Source organism: Chelonoidis abingdonii, chromosome 2, assembly GCF_003597395.2.
Source record: "Chelonoidis abingdonii isolate Lonesome George chromosome 2, CheloAbing_2.0, whole genome shotgun sequence".
NCBI lineage: Eukaryota > Metazoa > Chordata > Testudines > Testudinidae > Chelonoidis > Chelonoidis abingdonii.
The window spans coordinates 262,316,955-262,331,821 of record NC_133770.1 but is presented as its reverse complement, the minus strand read 5'-3'; the positions used below and the strand labels follow the sequence as shown (position 1 = coordinate 262,331,821).

At 37.6% G+C, this 14,867-nt stretch overlaps 1 protein-coding gene across 5 annotated transcripts in view; it reads right to left on the bottom strand.

The window, feature by feature from the left end:
- Nucleotides 1–14,867, bottom strand: part of VPS13B (vacuolar protein sorting 13 homolog B) — a 996,761-nt gene that overhangs the window by 350,788 nt on the left and 631,106 nt on the right. For 2 of the 5 annotated variants that reach the window (XM_075063129.1, XM_075063130.1), the window contains exons 26-29: nt 11,981–12,152; nt 7,092–7,206; nt 5,630–5,696; nt 1,307–1,715 (exon numbers count right to left, since the gene is read on the bottom strand). In XM_075063129.1, coding sequence (XP_074919230.1) covers nt 1,307–1,715; nt 5,630–5,696; nt 7,092–7,206; nt 11,981–12,152 — 763 coding nt within the window. Of the gene's footprint in view, nt 1–1,306; nt 1,716–4,899; nt 5,042–5,629; nt 5,697–7,091; nt 7,207–11,980; nt 12,153–14,867 lie in introns of those variants that run through there. The other 3 variants (XM_075063127.1, XM_075063128.1, XM_075063131.1) reach the window with 2 other exon arrangements.

Below are 14,867 nucleotides of genomic sequence, written 5' to 3'. Positions count from 1 at the left end.
TATCAGTAATGCATTTTATTCCTCTCTCAGAAGAGTAGATGATAGTGGGAGTTCAGGTTTCAGAGTGGTACCTGTATTAGTCTGTATCAGCAAAAAGAATGAGGAGTACTTGTGGCACCTTAGAGACTAACACATTTATTTGGGCATAAGCAAAGTGGGTTTTAGCCCACAAAAGCTTATATCCAAATAAATGTGTTAGTCTCTAAGGTGACACAAGTACCCCTTGTTCTTTCTAGTGGGAGTACTGTACTTGTAACGGTATAGTCTTTAGCTGTCTGTAGGTGTACTTTTAATGTTAATGTCTTTCTACGTAGATGTAAGAATTAAAAGCATAAGTATAAATATAATAAATATATTTTGTGGTGGGCAATGCAGAGACTTAGAGTAGTGGTTTAACTGAGCACAATGCTTTTACACCCTCCATCTTCCTAAGTACCCATCCATCTGCCCAGCTGTCTGAAGGCTTGTCTAACATGAACATTTAGTTTGTGGCAAGCTGAGATGTGAATCTACTTTGCACTGGCCTGCCACAGAGTGACTGACTATGGACCCTGCTCATGTGCATTAACAATTTGTTAATGCTTTTTGATCTAGTCCTCTTTGAAATGGAACTAAATCAAGGCTCATTAACAAACTGTTAATGCATATTAGCAGGGTCCACACAGACAGTTAGTCTGCAACAGGCTAATTCTGGGATAGATTCACTCTCTAGTTTGCTATGAACTGAATCTTCGTGTAGATAAGCCCTGAGGTTTTTCAATAGTTCCCTACCATAAGGCCCTGTTCCTGAAAATGGATCCATCTGACCTAGGTGAATTTTTGTACCAGTATGGACACCTATTGGCCTCAAAGGAGGTCAGTGCTGGTACAAGAGTTAACTCTTGCAGATCTAATTGGAGACTCAGGTCTTAAGTTCTCTCCATGCAACTCCTGATCAACTCCTTTAACAATCACATTCGCAGCCCAAACGCTATGGACAGACAAAGGTAGACCTCCAAAGTAATTATTTCTATAACTCTTAAGAAATGTAGTGTGTATCATATTAATTAAATTTTCCATCTCTTTCCCTTGCAGTATGAGAGCCCCAGGGACAATGCTAAATATGCCATTATCACAAAAAGCAGTGAGATAATTAAGATAGAACCTTTTGGTCAAAGAGACTAGATTTCCCTATAATTCACCTGTCTAGAATGCAAAGAAACCTGCTTAAGAAATCTGTGTCATCCTGTGGCATTTAACCTTCACCAAAGAACGTGGAGGAAGTAAATATTTCACATAATAAATATATTCATACAGTATATAGTACCTCCTGTATCATGTTGCATTTCCTCAGTTTTGGGAAAGAAGACTCTGATTACACCTGTGTTGATATAAATCAGAGGTAAGTTCCGAGATGTTAGAGTGTGAGTCCTCATAGGTTGGCCAGGTGATTTGCTTTTCTCTTTTTGATTCCTTGGTAGCCTTGCTTGAAATATACTTGCAATTGCATTAAGCAAAGGGAAACATAGGACAACATCAAATGCTTGAGCAGAAAGAAGGATCTCGTGAAGAAAATGAGGAGAACCATCACTGAGACCTTCAGATAACTTATGGAAAGTTCTTCGTTCATTTCTTGATATCAACTTGTGCCGGACATTCTTTGTCACAGCCTTTGTGTAAGTGAGAGAGAGAAATCCGTGTTGTTGGTGTGAGCCATCTAAAAGTTTTGCAGTTGTCTGTTCCAGGAAAAAGAAACAATAATGAAAACTGTTGTAAAGAGAACAGGTTACACATCTTAAACAGAGAGCAATTGCTATTATTTCTTTATTAGCTCGTCTTTTCAAGTTTGTTTGGTTTTTTTGGGGGGGGGGGTCTTACTTTCTCCAAACAACTTAAGAAAAGGTTTATTTAAATCTTTAGAAGGGCCATCTACCTCACAGTATGACCAAATGTTATCACAGAACAGCCCAATGTAAGCTAGAACTGCTGAATATTTTAGTGACACTAAACAGTCATTTTTTTCTGCTCATCTGTGCTGTACATGAAACATTGAACTCAGCCTGGTAGCTTAATATCCCTCAAATATTACTACCTAAAATATTTCTTGCACTTCAGAAAGTCTAAATTTACCAAAAAATATTTATTAAAAAATTGTGCATAAGTTTAAAATTATTTACATTCCATTACCCCCTCTTCATTTTAGAGAGCTTATTATCGCTTTTATTCCCTTTCATTCCCTCTGTGGGCCAAACTATCACTGTACCAGTGGTGGCAAGATAACTTTGTACTTCAAATTTCTCCTGGAGAACACCCATAATACTAACTACTATACACAGTAGACTAAATAATTCATCACAATACATAAAAAAAAAGCTTTTAAAACGTATTACATTATTCTTCAGAAATCTGCAAGATTTCTGTTCACAGAGGGAAAGATTTTCAAAGGCACGTTTGGAAGTTAGATGCCTAACTCCCATTGACTGTCAGAGTGTATTAGGCTCCTGACATCTGTACCTTTGAAAAATCTCCTCCAGTATCTAGATGAAACATTCATTTCTGACTGAAAGTTGACCTTGAGTGAACTAATGCAAAAGTTGAGAATTTTAAAACAAACTAGTAAAACAAATTAAATAATTTTAATAATAAAGGAAAGCAAATAAAATCAAATTGGTTTTGACATAATATATATAATTATGTTAATAGTGTTTAATCACTCAAGCATAAGTATAGCAACTACATGTTGTAAACAGAGTAGATGCTTCTTTCAACATTTTCAGATTTTATTTATTCAGAATCGCTAATTAACATATTTTCTAAATTTTTTATAAACGTAAGCACTAACTTCTTACATAAATGTAATAAGTATTTGAAATGCTGAGAAGCTGAAAGAGCATTTCATTAAGTGAATTGTAACAAATTAGTAAGTTAGCTTTCACTCTTATTAGGACAAATTTAAACAACTAGAATAAGTAAAAGAATGATGGACATATTCATGACAGAAAATAAATCAAATGGAACAGAACTTCCACTAACACAAAAATATTCCATATAATCTATCACACCACTAAAGGTAAAGGGTCTGTGCTGTAACCTGCTCAGGTCTCTACTCCCATTAACTTCAATGGGAGTTGCTAGAAAAATTGTATGACTGAATTTTTAAAATTTTTCATTTCTGTGAATATGAGAGACTGAATACATACATAAGATTTGTCTACATTGGGGGAAAGCCCGCACTAGCTACTCTGTACTAACTCCCCATGTGGACATTTGTACTGCACACTAAGAGTACCTTTGTGCACATTAGCTTAATACAGTTCAGAAGCATACTAAGCAAAACTGCCTGAAAGCACTTTTAGGCTATGATTACACTTATGGCGACATACAGAGTACAAATACTGCATGTTCCCCCAGCACAGATACACATTTCAGTGTGGATGGTGAAGCACTGCTTAGTGAGTAAGGACACACCAGAACTTTAAGGCATGTACCCCACCTGGCTGTCCATGTGCCCAAGCAGTGCCTCCCATCTCTACACTGCTATTTTTAGCAGTGTACTGTCCTGTTGCCTCCCCATTGCCAGAGCCTTTTCCACAGCAGTGGAAGGCTCTGGCTATGGGGAAAGACTCTCACTGCCAGAACCTTTTCCTGCTGCCTCCCTCCTGCCAGAGCCTTTCACTGCTGTGTGTAGCTACGCACTGCAGTCTGGATGCAGCCTGCTTTTTACTGAGAAGTGTCAGTACATGTACCCTATATGCCAAAATAAGTGTAGATATGTGTAGTGTGCAGTAAGGCACTCCAGTAGTTCTGGGTTTTGTGGGTCTGTCTGCTTTAACCCACAAAACCCCTGTCCTGTTTGAAGCAGCTCCTATCCCACAGGGCTCGCTGGGCTCAGCTCCCTGCTCCAGGAGTTATGACTGGGCCCCTGGCATCGCAGTATTTTTCAGGTTTGGCCTGGCCCCCCAGATGGTGGTGAGGCTAGGCCAAATTTGTGAAAGCCTGTGCACAAGTCGCAACATCACTTACTCAAATTTGGCCTGGCCACCTCCCTTCAGGGGAATAGGGCCAAACCTGAGGAGCACTGCGACCCCATGCACCAGAAGCCAGGTAGCAATGCTCAAAGTAGAGAGCCAAGCCAAGCCTAACAGGCACCCAGGTTAGCACATTTTGGACCTTTTTCTTTTTTTGGAATTTCTTCTAGGCCAGTTCAAGTTTTGTACTTGCTCATGACTATTAATCAAATAGGAAAAAGGCCATGCAAGAGAAACAGTTAAGTAACTCATATTACTTGCTGGCTGAGACTACTGTACTGTTCTGAGACTTAAAAGGAATTGTGACCATATTAACAGTTTGCTGTAATTATTGTATACATTGTAAATAATATATGTGAATAAATTAGTTTAAGGCATAGCTCAGTTACGTAAAGTAATTAAAGGCACTGAGAATATCATTACAGCCACCACAAACAAGGTACAATGTACAATACTGGCTTTTGCTCACACATTTGGGCCTCAATCCAGCAAACACTTCCATACATGCTTATCTTCAAAGTATTTGACCAGTCCCACTGATTTCAATGGAACTACTCACATGCTTAAGCTTACGCATGTGCTTAAGTGCATTGTGTGATCAGGATCTTAGTTACTTTAAATGAGGCATTCTAGCTGTGCCACTTTACCAAATAGCAGTGTTGTAGATTTCAGAGGAACACAAAGGACACTGCTTCCCAGGCCCATGCAAAGGAATTTGACAATTGTTGCCAGAGAAGAAAAAGGAAGTAAAATAGATAATAAATATATTCAGAACAAAGAATTTATAATTGACAAATAACGGGAAGAAACTAATGACATTTGAGATAATTGTTCTCCTACTTGTGTTTGTTAATGGAAGTTCCGTAGTATAAGTTTTAAAAGGATTTCTTACAGGAGGAAAGAAGCCAGAGAAATTACTGAAAGGGTCCTGCTTCCTGACGGGTCGAACCAACAAGGTACGTCTGTTCAGCTTGTCAGTACAGGAAAGGAATACACCTCCGTATTGCCCCAGAGACCAACAGTCTTCCCCAAGGCTTGAGGTGATGAACAGAGAGGAGGAAAAAGACGAAAAGAAAAACAAAACAAAACAAAAGCCATAAGCCAAAAAAAATTAGAATTTTAAATTATGCTGAAATTTGCATAGCTCTGCACAGCTGTGAGATACAGCATGTGTCGCGCACACCTTCTGAAATGCCCAAATTCAAGGAAATCAAAAGAAAAACTGGTATGAAAAATATTAATTTGAAAAACTGTAATTTATGGGAAAGGACAATCCAACCAAGAGGTCATGGAATTAAAATCCAATAGAATTCTGCACACAAAACACTTATCACTTGATTTTATCAGAATTAAAAATTCAGCAAAAAGCTTTATTAGCGTGAAAGAGGATGATTACAAGAACAAAAAAATTGAGAAAGGAAAACAGTATCCAAATACATTTCAAATTTAGAGTACTTGTTCATAAGCACAAAATTGATTATGAAGTGGTAAAATTATGTTTTGTATTATTATTCTTGTAATCATTCTTCTGAACATATCTGAGAACAAAGAAAAATCATATTGTTTAAGTTTTAGAACAGAGTTATTTTGTTAAGCATCTTATTCCATTACAAAAATCTCACCAAAAGTTTTTCTTTGCATTGCAGAAATATTCCTTCAGAATGTCCTGACTGCCAGCCTTCCCCTGGCCTGGAAAACAGAATGTTCACCTTATCTGTTCTCTGCATTTGGTTTGAGTCCACAGAATTTAATCATATATAGAGTGTACTTTGAATAGTTTACGAATTGAAACTGGATTTGACAATGCAATTATGTTAAGTGGAGTAACTTAATAACCTGATAAAACTTTAGCAAAGAAAGAACACTACTAAGTTGGAAGGAAGCTTTGGAGAGTTTGACGCTTTAGACTATTCAGAACAAAGAACCTCTCAAGTCTTTCACAGAACCTGTGGGAAAAGTAACTTGTTAATAGTATGAGGGCTTGGTGTATGCCACTATATCTAAAAGTTTCATGGTATAGACTGCAACGGAAGTTTCCAGAAAGAAAATGTAAGGTTTGATTAGTAATTTTTACAATACATTCAAACAAATATATATTTCTAATTCACAGAAAAGAAAGAAAATTCAGAATGGCTCTACTTTTCATATGCACCCTGCAGTGTCTGTTCATTGTGCTAAGTATAAGTCTCAAAAGAGTTGATAACTGAATTAAGGACAGAATGAGAGGCTAACACTGAATTTCCTTCCTATTGTTCTCAGCGGAGACTTTCAAAAATGCCTATGGGATTTAGGAGTACAAGTCTTCCTGAAAGTCAGTAAGAATTATGCTCCTAAATCCCTCAGGCACTTTTGAAAGGTCTCACCCTAATAATAAATTTTAAAACATTTTAATGGCTTATTTGTTGATTCTTCTCCCAGGGAAAGACACTAGAGAATTGTCCCATTTTCTCTTAATTACCATCTCTCACATACCTCCATGGATTCTGCTTCATGACAACTCATCATTCAGCTGATGAAGACTGTATGTGGCTCCCTCAGATCTTATCAAGGCTATTCTACGTATTAGACTAGCACCTGCTACAAAGGTAATGAACTCAGTTTCCTGCATTACAGTGCAGCTACTCCACAACAACAAAAAAATCTCTTTTATTAAAAATTTCCTTCTGATGTCTTAAAAATAAACAACTTATCAAGTAGGAGAGACAAAAAACACCCTAGACATGTACTATTTGGTAGAGTAAAATTAATCACAGTACAGTATTTGAGGCATTTCCTATTGTAAGTATTTGGACAACAGCTTCTCATTTAGTTCAACAAATACCAATTTTTAATGGTGTCACCCACACACAAAATTTATTTCTCCTTAAAGACTAAAATGGCTTGTGTACCCTGTTTACAAGCAAGTCTAATTCTGGGAAATTCTGATTATCAGAGCTTATTGTTTAAAAAAGTATAGTTATGGCTTATTTCACTATATTCCACAATGATTTTAATTAAAAGTAATAACAATTCTGTCAATGAAAAAGAGACAATTGCTTTCTTTTTTCAGAATGGAATTAATGTAGCATGACTTCCAGTAATTACCTGTTTCTGTAGTGGTCAATGTTGAAGCTTTCTATTTTACATTTGACTTTGGTGTATACATCTTGCACATCTACTGAGGCGCTGAGATCTTCTAATTCACTGACAACACAAATCTCTGCAATAACCAGTGATAATTAAAATGAACATCTATGAATTACAATCTCTAAGTTTGTGTTATAAATAAAACACTGTTCATAAACCAGAAATGTGCCTGCATCACCCACAAATTTGTATTTGGATCTCTGATTCCCATCCTGCAAAGTTCAGGGATTTTCACTTAGTGAATTTTTGTTCAAACATCACACAGACAGGAGTTAGTCACAAAACTCAGATCCAGATTCAGAATCCAGACCTCTCTTAAAAATGCTGAGACTGTTTTTATTTGGGCTCAACTCTGCTGTAAAGCATACAACAGAAAGCTAAAACATCAAAATAACTCAGAATGAAAAATACCAATCAATCCAATACTACAGTGATGAATGCAGTATAGAAACCTGGATAGATTAGATAATTCTAGGCAGACCAGAGTTTAACAGCTCTCAAAGATGTTTTGCAATCTAAGTAGCCACTTCCACTGACTAAAAGATGGAAAACGACTCTCACCAAATCCTCCACATTTTGCTTAAATAGAAGTCAGCTCTCAAATACAAATAGTTTTCTCAGAGCAACATGTCTTTCCTAGTTGTGATAATCCTACTCCACTTAACCTGTTACTAAGATCAAGCTAATATTTGTCACTTCAGGTGTTTGTTTGATATAACAGATCTGTGGAAAAATAGTATGTGACCAAGTAATTAAAGGTTATCATAAGGCACATGCATAAAGGGAAGTGAATTAAGGCTGCACAGGTAACTTTAATTCTGGGATTTCCTAATTGTTGAGTGCTTGACTTTGTAACCAACTTTAAAGTTCTTTTAACATTGTTTCTGTGTATGATTATTTATATTCACAATAAGTATACATGGCTCTTTACATACAACATCTGCAAGATAGGATCCACTAGAAGAGAGACAAATGTGATTAATAAATACATAACTCTTCCTCACTTACTGCTAAACAGAGTCCTCAGATTATGTAATAAAAATGGGCAAAGGACATTACTAAGGGATAGAAATTAGACTGAGACTCTGACTCTTATTAAAGCATAAAAGCAATGTTAATGTTTACAAAGTAGAGTTGAGAAATTAAACCTGAGACAGTTGGTGTCAAATTTTTTCAAGAAATTTTTCTGCATAGCTTGCTCTCACTGCATTTTCCAAATGGACAGCATCGCAGTAAATCACTGAAAGTAGTGATGGGTTACTTTACTTTTCAGCTTCAGAATAGAATAGCACACCATTAAGTAAAGAGTGCTTCAGATTTCAGTATGTTACTGCGCAATTATGGCTATTAAATGAATCTAGAAAAATGTACTGTTTTGAACTACTGTATTGAAACAACAGAACACCTTCCCTTCAAAATTTAGGGGATAAATTGAGTTCAGGATTTTTGTTCCGTACATTTTGACTTGAAAACTAATTAAAAAGAATCAGGACCATATACTGCTCTTGATCTGTGTGAACTGCTAATACTGACATCCATGGTAATTCTGTGGACAGAGAGCAGTATACAGCTTTCTCTATAGCCTTAGCTACCATTAAACAAGCTAGATCGGGGTGGGCAAACTTTTTGGCCTGAGGGCCACATCTAGGTATGGAAATTGTATGGCGGGCCATGAATGCTCACAAAATTGGGGGCTGGAGGGCAAGAGGGCTCCGGCGGAGGATATGGGCTCTGGGATGGGAATAGGGATGAGGGGTTTGGGGTGCAGGAGGGTCCTCTGGGCTGGGACCAAAGGGTTTGAAGCATGGGAGGGGGATCGGGCCTGGGGAAGGGGGTTGGGGCATGGGAGAGGTTCAGGGAGGCAGGCTCTGGTCGGCACTTACCTCAAGCAGATCCCAGAAACAGTGGCATGTCCCCCCTCTGGCTCCTACATGGAGATGTGGCCAGGCAGCTCTGCGCACAGTCCTGTCCGCAGGCACTGCCCCTTCAGCTCCCATTGACTGTGGTCGCCGGCCAATGGGAGCTGCAGGGGCAGCGCTTGGGGTGGGGACAGCGTGTGGAACCTTCTGGCTGCCCCTATGCGTAGGAGCCAGTGTAGGGACATGCCCCTGCTTCTGGGAACCGTGTGTAGTGGGGCAAGACCCACTCCCTGGCTGGAGCGCCAGAGTGAGGTAAGCCCTGGACCCCAATTCCCAGTGGGAGCTCGAGGGCCAGATTAAAACATCTGGAGGGCCAGAAGTGGCTTGCCCACCACTGGGATAGAGATACTCAAATTAAACAACAGCACAAAAGAGACTTCATTTAGAGATGTAACAACATGACTGAGAGCTAGGAATTCTTGAGCAATAATCCCAGCTCTGGCAGAAACAATACTTTTAGGGCTTGGACAACCTCTTTGCCTAACCTTATCTCTTTGCTTGGGTATCCTTGTTTATAAAAACTGTACATAATAATAGTCCTGTGGCACCTTATAGACTAACAGACGTATTGGAGCATGAGCTTTCGTGGGTGAATATTCACTTTGTTGGATGGATATCATGCATCCGACGAAGTGGGTATTCACCCACAAAAGCTCATGCTCGAATATGTCTGTTAGTCTATAAGGTGCCACAGGACTCTTTGCTGCTTTTACAGATCCAGACTAACACGGCTACCCCTCTGATACTTGACTACATAATAATACTTACCTAATAACCATCATGGTGATGGTGATCATTTAGATAATATCAGTGAAAATGCTTTTCATTTTCAAAGTGCATTACAAGTGCCAAGTTTTTTTTATCATCATCATATCTACTGAATTTTCAGATTTGTTTCCTGTTAAGTTTCTGCTGTCAAACATTCTGCTACATTTCTTTGTAAATTAACTCTAATCAGATAGATTTGTTTCTTCATTTTCTAAAACAGGGCACCAGTATATTTTGTTAACAAGGATGTCAAGTGTGCATCCTAAGAAAAATATGTATGTAAGTTCATACAATAATAAGTGATTTACAAAATCTGCGTGATGAGTTATTTATAAATAGTATTAGTGCAAAAATGGTATTTCCCAAATAAAAATGTTAGTAAGAAGTGAATTGTGTACCACCTGCCATTAAACTATATTTTTATTTTCAACATAAAGTAACCTGAAACATATTAAATTCCTTCTTATTTTTAAAATATTATAGATGTTAAATTTATGTCTGTGACGCATGGCTCAAAAGGGTTAAACATCCTGCAAAATAAATAACATTCAAAAGACTTGTGGGGAGATAACGTTTGTATTTTTGTGTATTTACATATGTATGAGTAGGGTGGACAATGTAATCAATAGTCCCGTCTATGCAGTATTCTGATAGTTCAGAGATCAAAAGAACATCCTAGCATTTAAATGAATTGTAAACACAGGATATCTCGGTATTCATCTCTCTTTGAAATGTACTGTGAATGGTGGAGGAACAAGCAAATTGCCTTATGTTAATTCTGAAGCTAAGTTCTGGTGACTGACCTCCTTCAAAGTCATCCTAATGACTTTTTGTTCCCCAAGGAAATCCCAACTTGTCAAAGAGGACATAAAATTGTATAAATATCTTTGGGTTCTGATTCCGTCATCTCAGATCTATGTAGGCTTCATCAGGGGAAGTTTGAGTCGCAAGACTGAGGTCCCAGTCATACTGGTACGACCTGAATATGATATTTGGACATTGGACTATAACCTATGAACTATTTCTGAAAGAACTCTTTGCAACTGCGAAGCTCACCATCTCTGCTTTGACTATGCACCTAAATGAATTGAACTCATGTCTGTATGTATACTGATCTTTTAACCATACTCTGTCGTTTTTTTTTTTTTAATGAATTTTAGTTTAGTTAATAAGAATTGGCTGTAGAGTGTATTTGGGTAAGATCTGAAACATTCACTAACCTGAGAGGTAATGTGTCCCATCCTTTGGGACTGGTAGAACCTTTTATTTTATATGATGAAATAAGATTTACAGAAATGTTCATCATATTTGACATTGGTACCTGGACAGAAGCCTGAGGTTGGAACACTTTAAGGGAACTGTGTTGTTTGGACTTCTGAATAACCAGTTAGGTAATAAAGAAGCTGCTTTATGCTGGTTTGGTAAATCTAAGTAGTGGAATATCTACCAGCTTTATGGGGATTTGTCTTCCCCTTTCTTTGCAGTTCACCCTAATTGAGTGATCTTAGCTGGCCCCCACTGGGACTCCAGTCCCAATGTCATTTAAAAATCAACACAATTTTTAAATGTTGATAGAAAAATGCAAAATTGTGTATAGTGGCTCACAGTTGGGCACATACCATCACAAGTAAAACTTTAAAACATGTACACTGCTTATGCACAAACTTTTGTCCTGTATCATTTAAAATGACTAACAAACTTTTAATTCAGATTTAGTATAGACCTATTCGTTTTGAGGATGAGCCATGTGCTAAATGAAATTTTAATAGCCACCTTTTTCTGAAGTCTCTGAGTGGGAAAAACAAGAGAATAACTTCACATGAGAAAAAAAATATACTACTTGCATAAGTCAAAAGAAGTGAACAAATTGTTTTCAAATTAAAAAAAAAAACACTTTGTGGGCTAAGATTAAGCCCCAAGACTGCCTTTACAATGCTCCCAATCTCTGCCAATCCAGGTGCAAAGGACAATGTTGAAGTCTGATCCCATGCACAACAGCATATTGCAGTATGCTAAAACACTGGACAAAAATGTGCATCTTTTTATAATTATCAGAGGTTTTAATTCATGAATACATGCTATAAATAGCAATTGGTTTTATCTTAAAATAACTACACACTTAAAGTACTAAATTAAAATAGATAATTCTATGTACCAGACCTGTGCCTTTACTTCCAGGATCTGGTGCAAACAGCTTTACAGTAATTTTTGGCAACATCCATTGCATCCACAAGCTAACACGTCCACTTGATATTCCAATGTTACTTGTTGTTTGCTCCAAGGTAACAGAGTCTGAGAATGGAGAATCATCAACACCTTGTACAGAATCAGCCTAGAAAAAGAAAAATACTAACTGAAAAGGCTCAGTGACCAACCAGATTATATAATAATTTAGAAATACTTCACATGAATGTCTAAAATACTATAACAGGTCATATACTGCATATAATTTGCTTATACACTGATCATTTGTAAACCGCCTTCCAGTATGGCACTAAATTAGTATTTCATCGCTCTATTGAGCAACAAAGTTAATAAATAATACCTGTCCTCTTAGCACTTACACAATAAGATAATTACCTTCGGAGAATAACGATTACTTAATTAATCAGTACTATTCAATTAGTTGTCAACACTATAAGAAACATGGTCAAATCTACACCGCATACAATATGATGGATTTTTTTTCAAGACAAAATATCAGTTAATTTAAAAAAAAATACTTTTTAAAATGCAAAAGGACCACAGATTATGGAAGCATTGGTAACAACTCCATAATTAACAGTGCATTGAGATTTGCTCTTAACACAGAATGGATAACTCTGTCTTTCATCTCTTTAGACTGAAATTAGTCTCCAAATGTAGGTCAATAATTCTCCACAAGACAACTGAATTTTAGATGTATTTTCTGGACAAAGTCTTTGTTAAATTTGCAAGAGGAAAATTATACACAAGACACCCTCTCCTTTTGAATTTTCCTACTTTCATCACACCTCTGAAGGTTCTTCTAGTTGAACTACTATAGACTGCCAAACTTCAAACACACACACACATACATTCTGATAATGTCTTGGACATAAGCCATTTTTGAATATTTAAAATTAGACCCATGAAGAGTTAGTCCACCTCTTCAGGAAAACCTAAATGGAGTTTTGCCCGGATTATATGATGAAACTGTCAAGTTCTATCACTTACTTCCATTTTACAACACCACTAGCCTGCCTCATTAGCTCTTCTCTTCACATAAACCCTGGTGCATCAACACTGGCCAACAGAGAGCTCTAGGGGGGAGGTGGGAAAGATAGTGTATATGTGCATAACAGAGGGTGAAGTCTGGGCTTTGTGAAGGGAAGAAAGGTTTGATTAGGTCTATGAGGGAGTAGAGGAGGAAGAGATGTGAGAGTGGGGCTGTGCTTTGCAGGGGGGCTGCAGCAGTGGATCCCAATATATATGCCCATACAGATGGAGTTCCCCCATAGCACTTCTGCCTGCTGGGATGAGGCAGCAGTGTCTTGGGCATCTATGGTTCCTCATACTGCCATAACAGATGCACTGGGAGACTCATGGAAGCAGAAACAGGGGTAACTTGAATATATCCGTATTTTGGCACTGCTGCCATGGGGAAGACCACACAGCTGGTCAGAGTGGCAGATGCAGGGACATTTGTGGATAATGTCAGCAAATGTGTCCAACTGACATGACCAAACTATAGATTTAAGACTGTTGCACTCTGAACTTTTATCCTGGAACTTTCAGAAAAGCCAAAAATACTTACTTAAAGTCATGCTAAGGAGAAAACAATTAATGTGGGAAACCTAGTTTTGAGGACTGTTGACTGTGTTCAAGGATGATTTGTTTACAAGATAAGATTGGGTTAAGACACTATTGGAAATAAATGCCATAAGAATCTGGTAATTTTCCATTGACTATACAGTTATAAAAATCGAAAGGATTTCCTCAGCTTGTGGTTGATTTTATTTCACTGGAGCTTCAATGCCTATTCTCTCCTTTGCTTTTCTTACTTTTCTTTTTAAGTTGTGGGTTTAATGGGTACAAAACTTACTGGGTGTCAGACCATGGATTTTTTAAGGTTTTAACAACATCCCTTAATGTCTTTTTGATTTGGTGTTTGCCTGCTTGGCTGATGCTTTCTTAGCTGGTTCCTGCCGCCAGGAAAGAAGAGTAAATTTCAACCAACAAACTGGACATCACCTCTTATTATATTCCAGACTGATCTTCAATGAAGCATGGGACTTTGTCTGCCTAAGGAAATATTCAACTTCAATTAACATTACAAAAATCCATCCATATCTGACAGTACAGGAACCTATTTTTCCTCCTTTTCCTTCTTCTTCTCTGGTTGCTGCTCTGTTAATATTGCCATCGCTCATGAAGAAACCTGCAATATTCTTGCACATTTAAGTGATTTCATTTGTCTTTTTGTAATATGTATATATAATGTCTGGCACAATCCTTGACTGTTGCTTCTAGCACCTACAACAGTACAAACAGACAATACTAGCAACCATATGATTATTAAGGAGTTAAAGTCTTAAAGCATTGGATAGACCACTAACTGTTTTATTACTGTGGAAGGGTGCACACACTATCTAATTAACTCATAACCACCACTATTTTGATGGTTATGCAAGACAGAAGTGTTAAATAAGAGTTTACTCCTTTTTCTTCTCCTCCCCCTCCCCACTGCATGCATTATCTCCCTAATATGAAACAAAGGCAGTCAGAATATACTTGTTTTGTTTTGTATTTGCTCCTCAAAATGCTGGCTGAGAGCATGATGAGTTTCTTGATTGGTCTGTCCTTATGATAAAAGTGCTCACCTATGGGAAGTATTTACCTTCTGTTGCTTCCCTAAATTGTAAAGACTTGACAGATAAGGCCACAAAGATGAGTTCTCTCTGTGACCACGTCTAGACTACGCGTCGGATCGGCGCGTTAAAATCGATTGCTCGGGGATCGAAATATCGCGTCTGGTCTGGATGCGATATCTCAATCCCAGAGCGTGCTTAGATCGATTCCGGAACTC